The 23935-nt window shown below is 38.5% G+C and overlaps 2 protein-coding genes across 2 annotated transcripts; both read left to right on the forward strand.

The window, feature by feature from the left end:
* The first annotated feature begins 8361 nt into the window (after positions 1–8361).
* Positions 8362–9797, forward strand: MS4A3 (membrane spanning 4-domains A3). Its single transcript, XM_028515067.1, has 2 exons — positions 8362–8517; positions 9678–9797. The coding sequence occupies exons 1-2, from the start codon at positions 8377–8379 to the stop codon at positions 9795–9797; spliced, it is 261 nt and encodes an 86-aa protein (XP_028370868.1). The 5' UTR covers positions 8362–8376.
* A 3112-nt stretch (positions 9798–12909) lies between these two features.
* MS4A2 (membrane spanning 4-domains A2) lies at positions 12910–23935 on the forward strand. The gene is made up of 9 exons (XM_028517636.2): positions 12910–13094; positions 13576–13682; positions 14618–14969; positions 16047–16167; positions 16707–16841; positions 18418–18474; positions 18976–19131; positions 19514–19612; positions 20452–23935. Exons 3-9 carry the CDS (start codon positions 14908–14910, stop codon positions 20545–20547), a joined length of 726 nt encoding a protein of 241 aa, XP_028373437.1. The 5' UTR covers positions 12910–13094; positions 13576–13682; positions 14618–14907; the 3' UTR covers positions 20548–23935.

The following is a 23935-nucleotide window of genomic DNA, read 5'->3' on the forward strand; positions in this document are numbered from 1 at the left end:
CTATATATTAATTCAGCCATATGTCCTCAATGACAATAGTTTGATCTATTTGATATAAACTTCTAAAAATTATTATGAGTATTTTTTTAGTAAGAATAAAAAGTAGAGACACCTGTGTAAATGTGCTAGAGACTAAAATTTGTGTAGAAGTTGAAATTAAATATACTAATTCCCAGGAGACATAAGCCTTTTTATGTGAGAATGCTTTAACTTGGGTGTGTTTTCCTAATTAATCAGTAAAGCTGAGTCTTAAAAATAATGTCGATCCTATTTAATTATTGCAGAAGAAATAAAATCTATGTGCTCAAATTTAGGAACTACTCCCTTCACTGAAATTTGATGCCAGATTGTCCTTTCTTCCTGATATGACTCTTCTGTACTTGAAATAATTGACAGGCTGAAATAGTCAAGCATTGTATTGTCCTGACACATAAGAGCAATTCATTATACAATCACTTATCGCCAGCTATTTGTGCTATCTTCTTTTCACTAAAGAGGAAGTCTGCCCAATAATACGCCAAAAAAAAATACACTTCTGACTTTGGGGATATTTCTTATATTCAATTGCTTACTGATATGTACATTTTGGGTGCTATATCCTTTGTGAAACAAATTTTGCTAAGATATTTTTCATTAAGGTTTTTAAAAAATATTTTATTTATTTATTTTGAGAGGGGAAGGGAGGGAGAAAGAGAGGGAGCGAAACATCAGTGTGTGGTTGTTTTTCGCATGCCCCCAACTGCGGACCTGGCCCACAGCCCAGGCATGTGCCCTGACTGGGAATTGAACCAGCAACCCTTTGGTTTGCAAGCCCATGCTCAATCCACTGAGCTATATCAGCCAGGGCTCATCAAATTTTTTAAAAGATTTTATTAATTTTTAGAGAAGGAGGAAGGGAGAGAGAAAGAAAGGGAGAAATACCTCAATGTGTGGCTCCACTACCTGGAGCCTGGCCACAACCCAGGCATGTGTCCTGACTGGGAATCAAACCGGTGATTTGGTTCACAGGCTCATGCTCAATCTACCGAGCTACATCAGCAAGGGCTCATTTGTTGGGGGGGATCTGCCCACAGAGTCCCCCTTTGCCCCTGCCCAGCCACCATGAATGAGAATAGGTCTACCAAGACGTGATCTGCTTGGGGAGGAAAGGTAGCCGATCTCTCAAAGGAGAAGGGCGGGGAGCCTGTTCCTCAATGGGCTTTTACAGGGTTAAATTTGCATAGGAATACAGGGTGTACAGGTAAAACTGATCAATCATTGTCAAGCAGTAATGATCAAACAATGAATAACCTTCAAAGAACTCTGAGGGTTTATTTTGAGTCAGGGTCAGAGGGCCATAAAACTTTGGGGAACAAACTCATTTCATGCTTGGACCCTTATCATTTAAATTGAGGGTATTAGCAAAGTAGGTTTCATAGGATTTTATGCATTCTTTCTTAAGCCTGATTGCCCCAGGGAACCTGCCCTTTCCAGAACAGGGCCGCACCCACCTACGGCATTGTTTCAGGCTTAAGTCAGGCAGGGGAAATAAGGCAGCCAAGAGATTAGGAGGCTTCTTGCAGACAGAATGAGGACTCAAGCTATGTTAAAGCCGAGGGGCGAGAGACCATCACCCCCTTTTGCTATAGTCCCCCAAGTCCTTCCCTGAGGAACCCTTCGAGACAATGCCTGTCTTAGGTCATCCCTCCCTTGAGGAATCTTACCCATCAATGTCTAACCGGTCAGGCTGGGGGCCAAGCAGGGTGCAGTAAAGGGGGCAGAGGTGGTGCCCCTACCAGGGAGCTTTGTCTCCTTAGTGGCTTATGGTCCCAAGGTTTCTCACTCAGCCTTAGCCATGGGGTATTACAGCTTCTGAAACCAGGCAGGATGGTTCCCAACACTCATTAAGCTTTAAAAATAGTTTAATGTGCTGCTACCTTATGTTCAATAAAATGTTGTTTATGGCTATTTACTTGTCAAAGAATTTAAACATTGCCATAATGGACACATCCTTTGGCAGTTAAGACACAGGTAATGGTGACATCTCTGGAAGAGTTAAAAGGAATGTCAGACAATACCACCAGCATGTTGTGACAATTTATTTAATCCTAACAACCTGAAGAGTTATCCATTACTATAAAAGACCTTAGTTGCTAAGACCTTTATATTCATTCTGTCACTGAAAAACTGTTTTCTAAGATGGGTACTATGAGCTTAAAGGTACAAATGAGGTAATTGCAGTCTTAGAGTGTTAGTAATTTCCTTGCACAGCTCTTTCTACAGTTCTAAATTTAAAACAAGTATGTTCAAAGAAATATTTTTTTTTTTCACTTTGTGGAGAGCAGGACCAATAAAATGGCATTGGTCCGATCAAGATAGGATAAAGTGGAGTCACTCCTGTCAACCAAGAAGGCTGTCGGTCAGTCATGATGCTCTGGTTCAAGAGGGAAACTACCTAAATCAGAGCAGACACACCTGGCAAGGGGACACACCCAAGATATCTGCACACGTGGGCAGAAGAGTCACATCTGCAGGACCACCCATAGATAGGCTCCTGGGCAAATTCCCCACTTGCCATCAGGGGTTCCGAGACACTCCACAAAAGATCCAGAAGAGTGGAGTGCACCACTTTCAAGATAGAACTGAGGCAGGCTCCAGACCACTGCTGAATCAGCTGAGCTCCACACACCAGAGTACTTCTCCATGCCACGCTGATCCCCCTTGGCATCAGCTGCTGGAGGCTCTGCCCTGCTGGACTGAAGGCTTTGCCTTCCCTGCAGCCCACCTGGCTCCTGAGATACTTCCTTGCAAGATACAGACAACTCCCTGGCTCACCGTGCTGTCTCCCGAACCTGCAGGCTGAGACCCTGGGACTTGGGTTCGATATCCCCCATTAATTGTTCTGTGTGTGTGCTATATTTCTCTTAGGTTGTTAGAGTGTGAGGAGGATATTAATGTATGTCGATGTTCTACTTTGAGTGAACCTGCATTCAATAAAAGCTGAGTGAATAGCACAGTTACTGTGTGTGTCTCTTATCTATTTGTTGGTGCTAGGCTGCTCAGCAGGCAGCTAGCTGAGCAGTTGGCTGGCTGACTTACAGGAAAGATTGTACCATGAACGTATGCTTGTGACATACTTCCTCCTATTTCTTTCTCTCTTGCTTTTAAGATACTTTCTTGTCCCTTTTGTCTGCAGTATTCCATTTACAATGGCTCTGGCTAACTGTTCTTCCTTCATCCCACGGCCTCTTCCTTCCTATCCCTCTACCCATATTGTCTGCTTATATTTCTTGTTCCAACAATGTGTTAAACAACATCTCAAAGTCAGACACAGTTATTCCTGATGCCAGCTTCCTACCCAACACTATGCCTGCAGATAGCACAGTGACATCTGAGTGGTTAGCACACTCTTTGCTCCCCCAGCAAAAAATGTTCATTGCCTCCTCTGAAGTATTGCATAAGGTAGAGATCCGTTCAGCCGGAGTTAGAAGGGGCTGTCATTTTCTGGTAAAGACACTGTGGTGATCGTTACTGAGTGTCTCCTACTCACGGCAAGATAAGCTTGAGAGGAAAGAAGTCTGTCAAGGCCTGGAGCCTCCAAGATAAACCCTATAGAGTCCCTCTCTCCTTTCTTTTGTGTCTGTTCAAAGTGTCACCCAGTAGGCCACTGAGGATATCTGCAAAATTTTCTGCTTGGTTGCTATGTACAGATTCAGAACACCCAGCTCTATAGATGGCTTTCTCTTGATGGTTACTTTGGTGTTGTGCCGAAAAATGTTAGGTGTGATTATATAGCTCTTTATTTGGGAAAAGGTGGGTATGGGCACACATACATACAGACGTATACCCCTTAGATATGTAAATCCAAGTGGCCGCACCCAAATTTGGCTGCCAGCTCTGGCAGTGAGGGATGGTCTGGACACACCTGAGGTATGGAATTTGGGGAGTGAGTTTCTGCATAAACTCAGGGGAACAGTTTCAGTTACCGTTTTTTTTCAGACTATAAGATGCACTCCCCCTGGCTGGTGTAGCTCAGTGGATTGAGCTTGGGCTGCGAATCAAAGCATTGCACGTTCGATTCCCAGCCAGGGCACATGCCTGGGTTGCAGGCCACGGCCTCCAGCAACCACACATCGATGTTTCTCTCTCTCTCTCTCTCTCTCTCTCCCTCCCTTCCCTCTCTAAAAATAAATAAATAAATCTTTAAAAAAAAAGATGCACTCCCCCCACAAATTTGGGAGGAAAAGGGGGTTGCATCTTATAGTCCGAATGTAGCTTACCTGGTTCACTGTGTGTGTGTTGCGGGGCAGCAGTGGAGCAGGGTCATAGGTTATTAAATATTTTACCACATTTTTTGCTTCAAAATTTTCCCCCTAGTTTCCTCCTCTAAAACCTAGGTGCATCTTATGGTCTGGTGCATCTTATAGTCCTAAAAATATGGCAATGACATTCTAGTGGCAAGCCAGGTTCTGATTCCTAGCTCCTCAGATTGCTGGCTGTGCAGCCTTGGGCAAGTTACTTTCACTTCTCTGATGCTCAGCTTCCTCATCTGTAAAATGGAAAAGATCGTAACAGTATCACCTTTTCATGTGGATGTTGTGAGAACCAAGTCAGGTAACATGAGTAGGACACTTAGAACATACAGTGAAAGCTACATAAATGGACTTAATTGGTGGGTCCTTAGAAAATCTACATTTCCTTTATTAAGAAAAACACTAAATTAATATTTTAGAACATAATTTACTTGATCTGAAGGCTAAAAGTCTCCCTAGTTTTATAGTGGGTTTTTTTTTTTTAAGTCAAGTTAAATAATGTGGTTAGAATAGGTTTCCTCTCTCCAGAACTGCTCTGGAGTTTCTCTGCATGAGACTCTAATTCTTGCAAATGTATTTCTCATGAGGCACAGAGACATCAGGCTGGACCAAATGTTCATTCATTTATTAAACATATATTAGCTGAATGTCCAGCATATGATAGACACTGAGGTAGGCACTGGAGTTACAATGATGAGAAGTCAGGAGAATCAGGGCTCAGACGAGTAAGCAGAATGAGAAGGGAAGGAGGGGGAATTCAGAGTAACATTCATCAAAGTAAGACATGTGGGCTGCAATTCATTCTGGAAAAAGAGCAAAAATGACCTAGATGGAGCTTGAGGGGGAATGTGTTTTAGGATGAGGGAAATAGTACTGAGAAAAGTTCAAGATGTTTGAGAGCTTGACACTTGAGAGGACTGAAAGAAATAAACAAGGCTGGACTGAACTTTGAGATCAGGAGGGGTGAGGAATGAAGCAGAAGAAACATGAGGTAAAAAACAGAATGAGGTTTTGAGAATTCAGTGTATCAAATTTAGAGTCACGTGTACAAAAACATATCAAAATAATCTTTAAAAAATAGTGGATATATTGATATAGACACTTAAATATTTGCAAAAGATCTTTTAGATCATCTAGTCTGATAATCAAATCCTTACCTGAAGCTTGGTTAAGAATGTGAGGATGGCCCTGCTGGTATAGCTCAGAGGACTGAGTACAGGCTACCAACCAAAAGGTCGCCTGTTTGATTCCCAGTCAGGGCACATGCCTGGGCTGCGGGTCAGGTTCCCACTAGGGGGCGCATGAGAGGCAACCACACATTGATGTTTCTCTTCCTCTCTTTCTCCTTCCCCTCCCCTTTCTCTAAAAATAAATAAACAAAATATTTTAAAAACAGAATGTGAGGATGATATTACATGTACATGTGTATGTAAAAAGATACTATTTGCATTTAATGGAAATATAAGCATAAAGATAATTATATTACATCAAACATATATTATGTTTTTAAAGTAGGCACACCCACATAAACCTATAGAGAGTCAGACATAAAACTAAATGAAAATATAAATTTACTCAAAATTTAAACTAATTTAAAATTGTATTAATATAAAATGATGAACATGATCAAGTATAATTTTGTGTTCTAGGATGTCAATTTCAAAAAGAAGTTTTATATGACTGTTGCTAGATATACCAGGAGAGACCAAGAAAAATGGTGGCGACCTAATATTTTTTAACTTGTTTCATTTCTCTTTTCAAACAATTTATTAGTTCAGGATCTTTGTAGCCAAGAGAAAACCCACAAGAGTATTGGTAAGTGGCAGTTCTTTCTCTTTTTCTATGATCATGGGAGTAGAAATTCTATCGATTAATAATGGGAGAGTAGCCCTGGCTGGTGTGGCTCAGTGGATTGAGTGCTGGCCTGAGAACCAAAGGGTTGTGGGTTCGATTCCTAGTTAGGGCACATGCCTGTCATTGCCAGCCAGGCCTCCAGATGGGGGCATGTGAGAGGCAACTGACTGATTGATGTTTCTCTCTTTTTCTCCCTTCCTTCCCCTCTCTCTAAAAGTAAACAAATAAAATTGTTTAAAAAAGTTTTTAAGAAATAATAGGAGACAAGAAGTTGATTAGTCTAACTGAGACAGAGTCTTTTTAATGCTCAATAAAACTAATTTTCTTCAGGCACTCATATGGTAGATCATCAGAACATCACATACATCGCGAATATGATGGTTACTATGAATATTGGATGAATCTGAAACTTAGAAAAAAAACTTCATGATTTTTGTGTTGTTAAATTGGAACAATTCTAATTATTTTGAGTGTACATTCTCCCACCACTAGTCCCACAAGTGAAAGCCAAAAATTCTATCTTCAGTGATCCATTAAACAATTACTAAATTTCTATTATGTGTTCCTATTAAATTGTCTACCCATTTAGACTACTTTCCTAGTCCATTCAGTCTCCCTCCCTCCTGGATGGCTATTTCTCCTTTACATTCTATCCTCAAATCCCAATCCCTTTTCTCTCATCTTTACTCTCTCTGGTGATGACCTGGCTTCCTATGCTGGCATGCTCAAGGCATCAGAAGAATTTTCAGATCTCCCTCTAACATCTCCTTCATGGACCAGATATATTTTTTCACTCTAACCTTTCACCATCAGTGACTTCTCTGTGATTTTCTCCAAAGCCAGTACCCATCCTTGAGTCCTAGCTTCTGTTCCTTCCCCACCATATAAGTATATCACTCCAATTCTCTTTCTCCTAGACCTTCTTAATCAGCCTATAGGCATCCAGTTACTTCTCTCAAAAGAAGAAAAAAAAGTCTCAACCTTATTTTTTCCTGCTAGCTACAGTTTGCTTTTCCTTTTGTAGCTAAACCCCTTAAAGCAGGGGTGTCAAATTCATTTTCACGGGGGGGCCACATCAGCTTCAAAGTCGCCTTCAGAGGCCGAATATAATTTTAGGACTGTGTAAATGTAACCATCCCTTAACTAGGGGCAAGGAGCTTGGTGTTGCAGCAGGGTAGGAACAAGGCACTGGGCTGGATAAAACCAGGTGGAAGGCTGAATTCAGCCTGAGGGCCTTGTGTTTGCAACCTGTGCCTTAAAGGAATTATCTTTACTTTGTCTGCAATTTGTATTTACCCAGTTTCAATGAAACCCACTCCAATAGGCTTTATGTTCTCCCCTATCCCACCCCTATAAGATTACAGAAGATTTCTACTGGTAGCAGAGAGGTCAGTTCTCAACCCTCCTGCAAATGGCCCCTTGAGCAGCACCTAGCACACAGCGGGTCACTTAGTCCTTCCAATAACATCTTCACTTGGCTTCCAGGACACCTTGATTGAATGGTTTTCCTCCTGTCTTTTCAGTCTCTCCTTTTCAATCTCCTTTCCTAGTTTCTTTTCTTCTCTCTGACCTGTTCATGTTGGGGTGCCCCAGAGTGCAATGCTTTGTCACCTTCTCTCCTCGCTCCACTGGTGATTGCATTTGTTCTCAGGAGATGGCAAACCAACATGGTCGGCTGTCTGTTCACTCTCCACCTTCATTTCCTGACGTTGTTTCCGTCGCTCACTTCCCTCCACCCACCTTGCCCCTTGCTTCCCTGGAACACACCTGGGACACTGTGGCCTCGGGGCTTTGAGCAGAGTGTTTCCTAGACTACAAGGACGTCCCTCCGGATGTGCTCAAGACTGACTCCCTCAGCTCTTTAATGCCTCTCCCCACCTGTCATTCCTAACGAGTATCACAAACCTCCCCTCCTCTCTCTGGTTTCCATATCCTCCTTACTCTACTCTAGTATCCTACAGCATTTAATTACTTTTAAAAATATGACATAATTTACCTATTAGTATACTTAATTTTTTTTGTTGTTGTTATTGCTGCTAAGTGTATCAACTCTTTGAGGGTAGGAAATCTTTGTTCATTGATGTTTGCCCAGCATCTAGGATATTGCTGGTTGTATAAACAACATTCAATTGATATTTATTTAAATGAATTGTAGACAAAGGAAGGAAGTATGTGTTGTCTATATTAACTGAAAATTCTTACTGCTTTCTGGATGAAAAACAATTGTGGGATGAATGTTGCCAGTGCTACAATCACTTTAGTAGGCTTTGTTTTTCTCTCAACAAACTTAGTAACTAGCATTCTGTTATCCAAGAGTTGTCAGTCTGCACCATCACTGGACTTATGCAGGTACATGGGTGTCTCATCAATTGTATGTGTTAAAAAAGTTATATTTCATTATAAAATATTGCAAACAATCTAAAACGTAGGGTTACCATCTTGCCTTGATTTGAATCTTTGTTCTGCCATTTATTAGCTCTGTAAAGAAGGGAACATTAGATAACCTCTTTGTGTTTCAATTTTCTTGTCTTTGAAATGATAGTAATAGTATCAATCTCACAGGGTTGGTATAAGGATTAAATAAATTGATATGTGACAAACAATTAAAATAGTGCTTACCACAGTGAGTTATACTATTATTAATATTACTACTACTACTAAAATCCCCAGAGAGCTTAAATTTAAAAAGTTTTGTTTCACATCTTGCTTTTTAAAACCAACTTGGGAGATTTATGTTTCTCTGTGGCCTGGGATTTTTCAAATAATGACTCATTGAAGTTTTGGATTACTTCACTTTTGAATTTGATTGTGGAATTTTCAAAGGAAAAGGTCTTTAGTAACCTTTCCAAATTCTGTTTTTTTGTATTTGTGTTTAGGCATCCTCTTTCTTCTGAGATCAACTTAGAATTAAGGTATTTCTTTAATTTGTTCATTTTCCCCATGATGATTTCTTAACTATTTTTCATGACTCAGTTAATATTTATATGCGTCTGATTTTTCTGTGAATTTTATGGTATTTTCCTTCCAGTGCAATTTTGTATTTGTTTTTTTTCTAGATGCCTCAACAATAAGAGAAGGATCACTAGTTCAGTACATTTTTTGTTTAATCTTTGTGCTTAGTTGTTAGGAATAGTGTAAATGCCCAAACCTTTATGAAGTACTATTAATGAAATTGTGGAGGTGTGATATTTGTCCATTTTTTAAAAAATTTTCTACTCACCTTCTTCATTTACTGCTATCCCAACTAGGAAATGTTAGTGACTAGGTCAGAATTTTGCCTCTGTAGCTTCTTGCCTACTTCACATGATACAGAAATACAACATCTCTCTCTTTCCAGGAAAAAGATTTCCATATTTTCAGATTGATATTGTGTCTCTTACAGAGTGTGAGTGTGTGGCTGTGTATTAAACCTAACTTAAGGTTTACTTTGTTCTATTCTGTGGGAGGGAAATATTGTAGTTCGATTTCCTGCTGACATTTTTTTCTCTGAATGTTTCTGCTGGGTTTGATATGAGACAGCATATCCTCTAGGGCCTTGTGTTTTTAATGTTGATCTTTACCTTGCTGGAATTATGCATAGCCATCTCTGTCTCAGCCATATGGTACAAAGCAAGCTGCTTCAGTTCAAGAGGGGTGGGTTTGTTTAAATGAGTAATAATTCCCATGGTCTGCCACCTACCTCTGGGCTTTGAGGTCATCCCTGACTCTTGAGATTAGAAAGATAACATCTATGTAGTAACGGCTTGTGGGGTTCCTGGAGTAACAGATGGTATGAATGTTAGAGATGGAATGAAGGCTGGAAAAGAATTCTGATGTAAAACATGCAAGAGGAAAGAGTGCAATTTATACTAAGAGCACACATTTTTTGTACAGAAAGAATTAAATGATTATTTTCTTGTAACTTGTCACTTTCTAGCTATATACCCAGGTAAAAAACCACCAATTCCTTTTAGATTTTTGGTAACTGTAAAATGAAACTCAGTGAATTAATATTATTGGTGATGATCATGATGATAATAGAAAGGGATGGGAGGAGAGGCAGGTAATGAGCCTCTTCTTGGAGATTGATGTTTTGTTTTTCAGGCAACTTCCTCAACCCTCAGTTCTGTGAAATCAGGATCACATCCTCATTAAAGTAAATTTGAGCACAAGGAAATTCAACCTCAAATCTCCATGAGTTAGAGTTCCTGCCAAGAACTCAAAAGAACATGAGCCTTGAAGCACATTCCTACAATCATGGCACCAATCATGAGGAACTTGGACACTTGACTCAATCCTTTCTGTTCTCACTGTAAATTCCATGCTTCTTTAGGCATTCCTGGCTTTGTAACTTCTATGATCACCACTCCAAAGTTGTTCCCAGAAACTGGTTTTCTTTCTTCTTACCTAACTATGGCATGGCTTTATAAGGTTTAAAAAAGGCAGAGAGAATAATCTCTATCTCATGTATTCTGTGTAAAATCCAATGTCCATCTATCCAACGAAAAGAAAAGTCAGATTTTTTTTTTTTTTACTACAGAAAAGTGCTTCTTGACTTTAGGTCAATCAGCATTGCAATCAGCATTGCAAAAACAGTCAAATGAGAAAAATTAGCATCGTCATTAAGGTAAATTTTATCTATATTTGAGGCAAGGCAGTCAAACCTCAAGATTTTATTTCAATTAGCAGCTGAGATGCATTCACACATATCCTGATACAGAAATAATGGTATGGATTGAGGGCTTTGAGAGCAAGATCAACATTTTTTCTTCAAAGCATAGTGAGGAACTGCAAACCAGAAACATAAAGAATAAGGGCTTTAAAGTCTCACAGATATGGGTTCAAATTCTGATACCATCACTCATAACCTGTGTTAATTTGAGCAAGTTATTTAACCTCTCTGACCTATTTTTCCTCATCTGTAAAATAAGTGTAAGAGTATCAGTATTTCAACAGTTTTTATTAGGGTGAAATAAAAGTAAAACAAATGGGAAATAGCACCACACTCCTTGACAATGATCTTGCTGTTATTGTTGGTCTTGCTGCTGTTGAGGCTGAGGTGGGATTGTGGTCAGATGTTCAGAAAAGATGGCAGAAAGCCTCACTCTTCCACTGTGGCGCCCCCTTCACCCTCCAGCAACTTTGATGGCTTTCTTCCCTCTGAGATATATGGTTCCTGATTTATAAATCTACTGCTGAATTATTTATATTTCTGATCTATAAATTAATTTTTCTCTCTTGACGCTGAACTTATGGACATTATCCACAATGTCCATAAGTTCATACCCACGAGTTACTCTTAGCTCCTTGTTTACCATATGTGCAAAGATCTTTCTATAATCTCTACTAATTTTTCTCAGAATATATGTGTATATACATGTGTGTATATGTATATATGTGTGTGTGTGTATATATATATATATATATATATAGTCTGTCCAGAAGGTATCCAGCCATGTAATATGAAAAATAGAGACATTTATTGAAGAAGATACAAGATACAAGAAACATTGTTCATAGGACAATGACACCTCAGTCTCCTTCAAAGTAGGCACCTTGGGACCTCACACATTTCTCCCAATTGCCCACCATCAGCTGCTCAGTTGTATTTTCCTGAATCTCATCAATGGTCTGAAATCCTTTCCCTTTCAAAGGTAATTTTAGTTTTGGGAAAAGCCAGAACTTGTAGGGTGCCAAATCTGGGCTGTAGAGGGCTGAGTCACCTGGGCAATTTTATGTTTTGCCAAAAAACTCTGAGGTGTGATGCATGAGCAGGTGCATTGTTGTGATGCTGCTGCCAATCATGACAATTGCCCACAGCTGCGGCCTTCTGGCTCCTCCAAATAGTTTCTGTGGAGGAATGATTAAGCTTAATGCAAAATTTGATTCAGATTCATCGCTCTACTTGCTCAGTCATTTTGAATGCCACAGTCACACAGTACACATGCTCACTCAATGGTGCCTACCACCCTCACTGAATAGTATAGTGAAGGCATTATTGTTGACACATGCACATTCTTCTTGGCGGTCAGGTTATATTGATGTCATGAAAATTGTTCTCATCATGTTAACAATGCCTTGACTTTTTCCAGACAGATCTTGTATATACACTATTCTTTTAGTACATTCAACAATCTTTTAGGGAGTCGCTACTATGTGCCATGTACTATATTAGCAGTTTGGCATACATTAGAGAGTGATTTGGAGCAAATGGATAGTCTGTATAAATCTTTCTCTTTGCATTTCTGAGGTCATATAAATGAAAAGACAAAGGTATTCTCTTCAAGTTTGGACTCAGTGCTAAGCTTATTGGGGCTACCTATCTTGTTCTGTGAACAATTTTTTTCATTCCTGTGGAGCATTCAGAGTTTAGTATCAATCTTAGCCTCTCTCATCCTTGGCATCTGAACCATATTTATTGAACCCATAATTGCCTGTGGAGGGTGGAGAGAGAGAGAGAGAGAGAGAGAGAGAGAGAGAGAGAGAGAGAGAGAGAGAGAGAGAGAGAGAAAGAGAGAAATTTTCCTCTGGGAGTATCTGAAGATACCTCTTAAGAAATAGTGCACTTTCAATGTGTAACATGCAATTCATGCATATTTATTTTGAATAATTTGAGCATTCAGTTTGAGAAAAAAATGGTTCAGATGCAATATGACAGAAAATTTCTTTTGAGTTTGGGGAAAAACCCTTGGTTGTCAAAGAGGAAGCCAGATGGGCAGATGGATGAACAGCGGATGCGAATGTGTAGTCAGAAGGAGGAAATGTATGTGGTAGGAGAGATGTGTTAGTTCAATTATCTCTTCCTTTCAGGCAGATGTGTGATTAAAACTCATCTTGATAATTTTTCCCCCACCAAGAGAAAAGGCCATTTTGTCATATGTCTCAATGTTCACTGTTGTGAAAGATGATGGAGCATGGCTGCAAGGACCCACAGTGTGGATGCAGAAGATTATATGCATTTCAGAAAGGGTATGAAGAAGGTGCTGGTCAAAACTGGGATATGAAACAATTTGGAGATCATAAAATACATCTCAGTTTCTGGTTTGCATTTTTCAAGTTTCTATTGAAAATTCTCATAAAATAACATTATACCCAAACACCAAAGACTATCCTCCATTGGTTTCCTGTCTAAATCTCAAGTCTAATTTCTAATTATTTGGTGCCCACATAGTGAACTATTATATACTCCCCAAAAACTTCATAAACAGGCATTTCTTCAGGTCTTTTTCCAACAGAGGTGGTATAATTTCTCTGAGGGAGAGGTAAGAAAAAGTGAAATCTCCTGAGGCTATGATCTTAAATCCTAACTCAAATATTCCTTTCTCTGGGAATTTCTTCCTTGAATTCTGCATACCCCTTTTCAGGTAGAATTGATATATCATTTTTATGTTCCAGCAGCCTCTGACATACTGGTAATATTATATCATTTATCTTTGTTCTATGATGCTAGATTATGAGCTAGACAAGGCCTGGGACCCTGGTTCCCATCTGTGCATGCTCAGTGATACCAGCAGTACCTGACATGGTACATTAAGTCCTTTTTGGATGAATGTATAAGTGAGCAAGGTTTGTTTCTTAATTACAATAACACATTGGTCAGGTCCAACAATTCCTGAAGACACAGTGGGAAGATGGCATGTGGGTTAATACATTTTTATGTCCTCTTGTTCATATAATTATTTTAGTTTCCCAAAGAATGAGGATTTTTATCACATCCCAGAGAAACAATCCAGACGATTAGTGGTACAATTTGTAGTATCTTACAGTTTAATGAAGAGGCATTCAAGATTATGTCTATAATTAAACTCAAATTAAAGTGTCCTAAGTCTGTGTACCTCATCTGTAAGTTCACTTTGCTATGGTCTAGCTACTTATACAATCAGAATGAACACATCAGTTAAGTTCTAACCTTAATTGTGGCATATGGCTCAGTCCAATGCTACTGAGACCTACTCATAGGATTTGCCATCAAGTTCAAGTTCATGCCCCTCAGTGTTTTCACTGTCCCATCCTTGTCATCATAAAAATCAAAGCAACAGACTATCAGTCTAATAATTTAGCAGACAATGGAGTCTTTGGTGTGAAAATGTCTCAGCACTCTATGCATCAGGAATGGCTCACAGTAGTTAGAATTCTTCCTATCCAGTTTCTGAGAGCATCTGTTTCAGAGAGCCATGTAAATAGTGTCCAAACGAGAGGAAGAGAAAGACAATAACTACCGAAGTCAGAGGTGAATCCAGAGATTCAGAGACTAAGACACACTCCTAAGACACTTGCAAAAAGTGCTTCAGCCTTAGATTATGCGTGAATCTCAGTATGTATTAAGTAGGGAAGATAGGCTTTTCAAAGGTATAATTAGACAACTTCTGGTGTAGAAATAGCTGAACTGGAACACAAGTAGAGAGATTTCTGAAAGAGAATAGCATCCCTTTTCTGTTCTGCAGTTTTTTTCCTTCACCTTCTCAACTTCCATTAAACTGTTCCGTCTTTAGGGTCTGTACATCCTGCTGGTCTCTGGAAGAGTTCTTCTCCAGGGGTCTCACACTAGTTCCTATTCAGTAGACTATTCAGTTTTTCTCTTTAACATAACAAGAAAAACCCTATTGATCTCAGTCGTCCAGTAAACTTATCTGCCTGACAAGTGTCTTAACTATGAAGATAGTTATCAATGTCAAGAGCCAATCTATTAACTGCCCACTTGTAGCGGAACCTGAGAAGAAGCCCACAGGCTTGTCGTTCACAGTAATTGTCATTGCTGCATAGCTCAGTTAATTAAAAAAAAATGGACACAGAACATAGAAGCAGAGCAACTCTTGCTCTCCCCAACCCACAAGAGCCCACCAGGTAGGCATAGGCTATTATTTTTTTCTATGCTCAGTGAGGGGGCCCGAGATAGTCACAGTGCTGGGGAAGTGTCAGTTCATGGGCTCAGTCATGGACCCATTTGTTTTATTTAATATGTTGATAATATGTTGAGTGTAAGGAAGCTATTTGCTATACTTTACCAGTAGTTCTGTCTGGTTTATGGGGAGGAAGGTTTTTTGCTTAGCTTGTGAACTGGGAATAACTTAAGTTTTCCAACAAAAGAAGGTCACATTCTAGGTATGAGGAGGGGAGTGTGTACTCTCAATATAGATCTCTTGCCTCTGTGTCTGATATGTACTAAGGGACAGATGCCTTTAAAAATGATCCTGGGTTCCTTCTTTGTTGGTCTTTGTGAGCCTCAAGCTGTGGGGTTCTGCCCCACTGTTTAGAGGGGAAATGTCTTGGAGGGAAGGCCACTAGAGGTGGATAATTTAGTTTTCCTTTGAATGCCTAACATGAACACATGTTAAGACTTTCTTTGAACAGTTTTAGGAGATGCTGAAAACAGCACTTTGTGAATCAGTGTCAGATTGAATATTATTGCAAAATGTTAAGTATATTCCAAATCTTTAGAAGGAAGAGTATTTCCAGTTAATCTCTTCTGAGGATGAAAACAAGAGGATTAGAGATTCAACTAACCCTTCAAAGTCATTTCTTTGTGCACAAGAAATTGGGTATGTCAGTGACAAAATAAATCCAGACACATTTCTATATTAAAAGGACTGAGAAATACACAGGTAAACCTGTGTGATCATTTTTATTTTCACTCACCAGTATAGATTAATGGAAAAGAACTTGGATTAGTTCTTGGATTAATAAGAAGACTTGGTACAGTTTTCATTCCATTTTGTCTCCTTTAATCACTGATTAGATGGTGATCTTGGCCTGTGACTTGGACACTTTGAGCCTCAGCTTTTTATTAATTTCAATAAAGACTTTAATTGGAAGATTGTTTTGGAAAATACACCATCAAAGCTTCCCTTTTTGTGAATCTAGAACTTTGCACAGGAAGTTAGAAAGTTTTCTCATGACTGAATTTCTGTTTAAACTTCACAGAGGGCCTGAAATTGAGCTTTTAGAAGCACCTTTCTCTGGCAACATCCTACTGGAGAAGGATATCTCATTCTCACGCAAGACATGGCTGATATTTCTGAAGAGGGAGGTGGAATTCCTGGGGGTAAGTGAGCCTTCTCCAACCTCAATTAAAATAAAGATTGACTCTAGGAAAGATTATTTGGTTGCATCAACAGTTTGCCCACTTCTACTCATAAGGAGTAAAGAACTCAGTAGATGAAGACTTGATACCACCTGGGCCCTGTTGGGTAGAAAGAAGCATTTCCTCCTCATGGAGATTAGAATGAAAATGACAAATAGGCCCTGCCAACTCTGGCCAGCTGCTGGTGGATTAATGTAATATCTTGCTGTGAGGGAGTTATAATCTTTATCTCCACTTAGATGGAAAGGACAAATATTGATGTTCACCGTGACTACCTAAGTAAAGGGACATGGGAAATATATTGGTCATTCCTGCATTAGGTCATGCCTGTATCAGTTCTTAGTGTCAGAAGATACTGGGAAATCTCAAATTTGGATCCTTTCTCAGGACAGCCTAAGACACCAAAGCAATTTCTCACATTTGGTCTCAATTATAATGAAATTTATGCAATCTTGGGAAAACATCTTGTTATGTCACAAAATGTCTGCCTTTTTCTACAGGTAACACAAATTCTGATTGGTTTCACATGTCTTTATTTTGGGACAATTGTCTACCCTGGGATCACAATTTCAGAATTCGAGAAAAAATTTTTTTCATCATTTCAAATAGGCTATCCATTCTGGGGAGCAGTACTTGTGAGTATACGTGTATCTATAGTTGTCTCTGAAATAACACTGCATTAGCTCTTCTCTTACCAGATCAGATCTACCCAACTGTCTATTTCTAGCATTCATATTATACATAGTAATATATTTATATTATATATTTGCATATGTTTGTATAAAATATGTTTGCAGTTTATAAATCACCTTAGGTTAAACATGTTAGCACACTTTTATCAGATGAAGACCTGAGATTAGTACAAGTTAAATGAATTGCTCAAGGGATCTTTAGCCAATAAAAATAGAACCTAAACTTTCAGAATATAATTTTAGAAAAATGTATCTAACTCTATTCATTAATAAAGTTATTTTAGTGAAGGGAAGGGGGAAGAAACTACTGATGTGAGAACAAGGTCAAAGTCATTTGATGACCTCTCATGCCCTATAAACTTTTTCAGGTGCTTTCTCATAGAATCTGTTTTAATCATTATACTGTTTAGAAAACTATATGACTGAATGAGATTATAAAGATATATAGCTTTACTGAGGTATAACTGACGTACAATACATTGCATATATTTAAAGTGTGTGATTTGGTAAATTTTGATCCATGTAGAAACACATAAAAACATTATCACATTAATGTAATAAACATCCAAATGTTTCCTTGTGCCCCTTGGGAATCCCTCCTTCCCTATTTTCCCTGTCTTCCCGTCCTCAAGCAATCACTGGTCTGCTTTCTGTCACCATAGATTAGCCTGCATTTTCTAGAGTTTAATATAAATAAAATTTTACAACATGTTCTCCATTGTCTGGCTTCTTTCACTCAGAATAATTATTTTCAATTAATCCATGCTATTTTTTGTATCTCCATGTCATTCCCAGGATATATTTCAAGTCTGAAAAAAGCAAGCACATTGGTTTGGCACTCTGCTAAAGACTTAGGACTAGATAAGGAGTCTTCTTGACCCTTGGTCGTATTTTATTTGAAACTTCTCTCTGCCGTCTTTCAATTCTAAACACTTAGCTTATTTGTGTCTCTCAACTCCTCATGCAATCTTTAAAATGGTTTTGAATGTATGCTATTGATTTATATTTTCACCATGTACATTCTCATAATTACTAAATGTCTGCATGATATATCTTAGTCTCTAGAGATATACATGTCACAAACACATTTGTTACACAAAGGAGCTGACAGCCTAACATACAGGGTGCTCATACAAACAGTTGCAAGGCAAGGAGAGTAGTGTTACAGCAGAATCATGCCCCAGGTGCTGCTGCTCTTGCTGCTCTTAAAGTGACCTGTGGCCTGTCAGTGTCAGCATCACCTGAGAGGCCTGGTAGAACAGAATAATCTCAAGTCCCATTCAGGACCTACTAAAAACAATCTGCATTTTAACAAAACCCTCATAATTCATGTGCACATTTACTTTTGAGAAGCACTCTACAGAAAATAAGAATAAGAAAACAGTGAGCTCATAGAAAACCTGAAAGGTTAACTTTATAGAGTACTCACAACTTGACCTTATATTTGGAGAAGGGGAGGTGAAAGGGACAGAGAGAAGACCAGAGACTCACTGTTCTTACCCTTCCTTCTTTTGGACAGTTTGCTATTTCTGGATTTTTGTCAGTTATTTCTGAAAAGAAAAATGCAACATATCTGGTGAGTCACAATTCTGTCATTCATACTTGAAAAAGGTAAGAAAAGGCAAATTTTAGGAGTCTTGAGGGAGGTATGTCATCATCTCTTATGTTATGAGATAATGTGATTATTCTTCAGTCTATTTTGTGTTGAATATAATCATTAAAATATCACTTGTGTCATTTAGAAACAATAAAATGTAATTGCCTTTACACTTGTTTAGAAATATCCTCACACCAGCCTTATCCTTATAAGTACAGGCATATGGTCAAATGATTTATTTTCAATTAAGGAGACTATTTGAGGAGAGACTCTGTGTGCCCTTGTGAGTCTTCCTGAGTGTGATCCCAGCAAGAAAGTTATAGATCCTTATTAAATAAACACATTTTCAAGATTTACCTTCTTAATCTATATTTTGTATAAATGTAGAGTTTACTGGATATACGCAGCCCTGACATGCCGATGGGCTGACTGAATGTGCTGGCAGGTGCAGGAGTGGCTCTAAGTATTCCTCATTATCAGGTGCATGGAAGCCTGGGAGCAAACCTGGTCAGCTGCCTAGCTGCAGGAGCAGGAATCTTTCTTCTTGTCAAAAACCTACAGAACGCAATGGCTTATCACAATATTTGCTGGGAAGCTTTTCAGGATGACTTCTGCTTCACAGTTTTTTTTTCCACTGTAAGTGTTCCTTCAGTCCTAATCTAAGTAAGAAAGCCTCATTTCCTTTTCCATGAACACAACCCCCCCCTTTTTTTGCAACCTCTATCACGTAATGTGGTATTCTATAGGCTCATGCACAGAGATGCAGACGACCTCTTCCTCCCACCCCCAGCTCAATTCTGCAAGGTTGGAATCATCTGCCTTGAGTAACCATCTCCTGGTTCTCTCTCTCTCTCTCTCTCTCTCTCTCTCTCTCTCTCTCTCTCTGTGTGTGTGTGTGTGTGTGTTGCTTTATAGGGACTGATCATATGGGGGTGGGTGATATAAGGGAGAGCACCTTGAGAAAGCCACCTTGTGATGCTACTTGTCTTTTTGGTTGTTGTTGGTTGTTGTTCAACAGGAAATTGTGGCAATGATCATGTTCCTCACCATTCTGGGATTTGGTGCTGCTGTGTTACTCATAGTCTACAGAATTGGGGAATTACTCAAAGAAGATAAGGTAGGCAGAGACCTGATACTAAATCCTGAATGACAGGCTAAAGATTTTGAGCTTACTTGCTTACATATGGCCTAGGTATCCTGGAACATTTCTTCCAGAAAAATATTTCTCCAAGTTTCAGTGTTTTGGTGGCCAAATCTCATGTTTTAAAGCACATTTCCCACTCATAAGTAGCACAATAGCAGAATATCTCTGTGACTGAGGGTTAGGACAATAGAACCTTCATCATTTTAGAAAATGCAAATGTTTTGAAAAGTGTTGGGCATGAGATGGATGAGCAGGTAGCATGTGATGGAACCACACAGATACCTGGGCTTATTTTCTATCCCAGAACAGATTTCACCCTCTTGGCTTTTACCTTCATACTTGCTCTGAAGCCTCAGATTTGTTTTTTCTTTTTAATTCACAACTACCACCTACATTTCCACTTGCCTTACCCATCCATTGCACCTTTAATTTATTAAAAGAATTGTCAATCCTTGAGGCACTTACACTTTCTTAGATCTTCCAGATGAAGCACACTCTTTACATCTGTCCACCTGCCTGCAGCATTCAAGTATGGGTGCCTGTTTTGATCACTATCCTCCAAAGATAAACAAGGCAGCAGACATGCCAAAGTTCAGACACACTCACCAACTTATCATTGGCTGGCGTAATTTATTTGGGCCCACAGCCAGCCAGTCTGGCTTGGTTTTTTGAAGATGGAGGGAATAATAAGAGTGTGATGGGAAAGAATGTGCGATTCAGAGACAAAAGGAGATCATCTACATTTCTTGAACAAGTCTTCTAGTGGTGGAACATTCTTGGTTATTGATATTGAATAATTTTTCCCTTACCAGGTTCAAGAAGAACGTCTTTATGAGGAATTAAATATATATTCACCAATTTATAGTGAGTTGGAAGCCAAAGAGGAGACATCTCCCATTGATTCGTAAGGATCAGGTTCAGAACATTCTCATTTGTAACAAAGAGTATAGAAAGCCAAGATCTTTGTTTAAGAGGCTACTGGCAAAATTTCGCTTCTCTCTATAATCCTCCAGTTTTACATTGTGATTTGTTCTCTAGATGATAATATTCTGTTTCTGTTGTTTCTGCACATCTAAGTACCCCACTGCTCAATTCATAGGTATATGATAGACTTACATTTTTCATGTTTTCTATTGCTATTTTACACCCATCTCTTCTGGGAAATCAACATGCAATAAGCATTTACTCTGTGCCCATAACTGTGCAAATAGGAAAAAATAAGAGGAAGGCTGGCTGAAATTGAGTTAAACTTTAAAAGTTTGATGTTTGGTTCTCAACCCTTTTTAGCATTCCCAAAAGTGATGGGCATGGTACATGTCTCCCACTAGGTTGTAAGCACCATTCATCAAACATTTCTTGAGAACTAATTAAGTGTTTGAAGTTTTTCACACTTGCCTCTTTCACATTGTATATCTCAGTATTTCACTCAGAGTTGGTGCTCAGTGTATTTATGGAGTGGATGGGTAGAGATTCGGGAATGATAGCCTACCAGGCCAGGCCAGAGATAGAGTAGACAAGGAGAAAGGAATGATTCTGAAGTGAATTTGGAGGTGATAAGATCAAATTGGCAACTTTAAGAACAGAGTTAGGAGGGTACTCAGACAGAGATTTGAATAGAGATTCTGCAAGCATGTATTAAATATTTTGGTGGATTCATATCAAATTCGCGATGAAGGCTTCCTGCTTATGTTTGATCTTATTCTATGATCTTATTCTATGGAGAAAACAACATAGTATGTTAGAAGGATTACCAATTTTATACAATGTAGGAAGTTTGTGTTGCAATCCCAGGCCTATTGCTTATTAGTTGAGTGAGTTGTGGCAAATAATTTAGCCAGTTACTCAATATGGGTCTTCTCCTCTATAAAATTAAGATAAGAGGAATAATTTACCTGCCATCACTAAAGGTCTATTTTGGAGACACACATACATACATATATGTGCCACAAATTTAAAGTGCTCTGTAAGAGATTCTATAAATTATTTAATTTATGTATACATATAAGCAATCTCCAAATCTTAGTAATCACCAATTATATAAAACTTAAACCCATTTTATCTTAACTTCAGAAGCCTTACTCTCTGGTCCCATTTCAATTTTCTCTTTAATATGCTTTGTGCTTGACCACCTCATATCAGCACCCTGGCTTGAAATTTTCTGCCCTCTCTTCTGTACTTGCTTGATTTTTTTCTTTCTTTAATGCCTCTCTTAAATACCACCTCTTTCTTTAAGATATTCTAGCCAACATTGCTCCTCTCTCAGGATGATTACTTTTTCAAACCAAATATATACACAACCACATATAACTTACACCATATATAACTTTTTAAATGCAAATATTTTCCTTTTCATTAATGACAATACATTCTTTCCTAAAGACTCAAAGTCATATAAAGATCTGTATATTGCCTGAGTCATCAGTACATTCACTGATACAATATTCAATATACTTTGCAGATTGATGAGTGAGCAGTGGGGAGTGTAATTAAGTCACTTAGTATCTGGTGAGATGAAAACCATAAGAAGAAAGATCATTTAAAGAGGAATTTGAAATGAAAGAGGAATAAATTAATGAAAAGTTTAGCTAAAATGAAGTCACTGGGCATGGAAAGAAATGGTCATATCTAAAACATAGAAACACTAATCAGTCTTCTTGTTAACAAGTTGAACAAAAAGATAAATTTAGGTAAGCAATTGGTTAGGTAACACATTAAGTGTTTGAGCGTAAGATCAAAGGAGAATAGCTGGAAATGTTGAAAGAAATGATAGGGAGTCAGAAATATGGATTAATGGGGAGCATTGTAGACAGACCTAAATGAAGCTTGGTTTTAGATGGTCATTTTTATGAGACCAAAAGCAGTGCAACTGGACAGCATTTACTCCAGCACTCTGGTGAAGATGAAACATGGTGATAGAGATTTGTGTTGTTGTAGGAGAGCTCATTATTCAGTGAAGCAGATTAACACTGGAAGAGAACTATTTTGAGATTAAAGTGAAGCCAAGTTAACCTTTGCATGCCTATAACCAGAGTGGGGAAAATAACCTAGGGTGGAAGATAGAAGAATTATCCAGAAAAGCGCATTGTGAAACAGTAGACAGCAGGCAGCCCAAAGTGGAAAGTGATTAAACAAAGAAGGGAAAAGGTAACCATCAGAGACAGAATCTGCAGGCTTGGGCAAGTCTACAGTGATAAGTCAACTCCAGGTAATACATGGAGATGGGGCAGAGAAAATACCAGTGGTGAATGAATGCAAAGGTACAGAGAAATCTGAAACAGCATGGTGATGAGAAAATGAGTAACATTTACAGAGGCATTTAGAGAGAGGGAATGGGGGTATACATGGTGTTAGAAGAGTAGGTTGTGAATACAAAGTAGTAAAAAAAGATATGCAAAATAATTTTGTTGCTGTTAATGTTTTTATTATTAAGAGAAGGAAAAAGAATTTAAATCTTTAGCCTAAGGAGAAGCATCCTGCAGAGGCACTGGAAAATCATGTTGGGGTATTATTCACAATCCATTAATAAAATGATTAATTACATTTTATGTATTTAGGATGCCAAAATTAAAGAGAGACAATTAAATGTTAATTTCCTAGACTATAAAAGTGAGCCACACGGCAAGCAATTAAGTGACTTGGTATGCCTAACTAACCTCAGGACCTCAGGTTTTTATTTTCGCTTATCTGAAATAAAATTTTGCTTCTCAAAATTTGACAGCAGAATGAAAATGTACTCTTTCACTGTGTACTTGCTATGCTGTATCTCCATTTTTGATGACCTATAAGTATTTATCATATCACATCCATGGTATAGGCATTCACATTCAAACACAAAGCCTAGTCTATCAGGAACTCTTGAAATGGATCCAGTCTATCATTACAATTGTATAATATTTTACACCACTCTTTCTCCCGCTTGATTCATTTTTTTAACTACACTGTTGACTACGTTTTCTATGTCCACAACATAATTTTTGTCTCAAGACCATTCTGATAGTTGTCCTGTCTCTGCCTGTCTTTTATCACATGCCCACTTCAGGTATACACTAAGCATATAACTTCCATGTTTTCTACCCATTCATTCTTCCAAATTATCTTTTGAAAAATTTCAACTGAAAGGTCATCTTCTCCATGAAAATTGCCTAATGCACACCTATTCATCCAGCTTTGATTTCTTGCTTCATGATGACCTTATCCCACAAAGCATTGTATTATCATTTATTGTTAGTGTACTTGTGATCTCCTTGATCCATTAACTACTAGTATTTATACAATAAATTGTGACAATTTACCTTG

This window comes from Phyllostomus discolor, chromosome 6 (assembly GCF_004126475.2).
Source record: "Phyllostomus discolor isolate MPI-MPIP mPhyDis1 chromosome 6, mPhyDis1.pri.v3, whole genome shotgun sequence".
NCBI classification, from domain to species: domain Eukaryota; kingdom Metazoa; phylum Chordata; class Mammalia; order Chiroptera; family Phyllostomidae; genus Phyllostomus; species Phyllostomus discolor.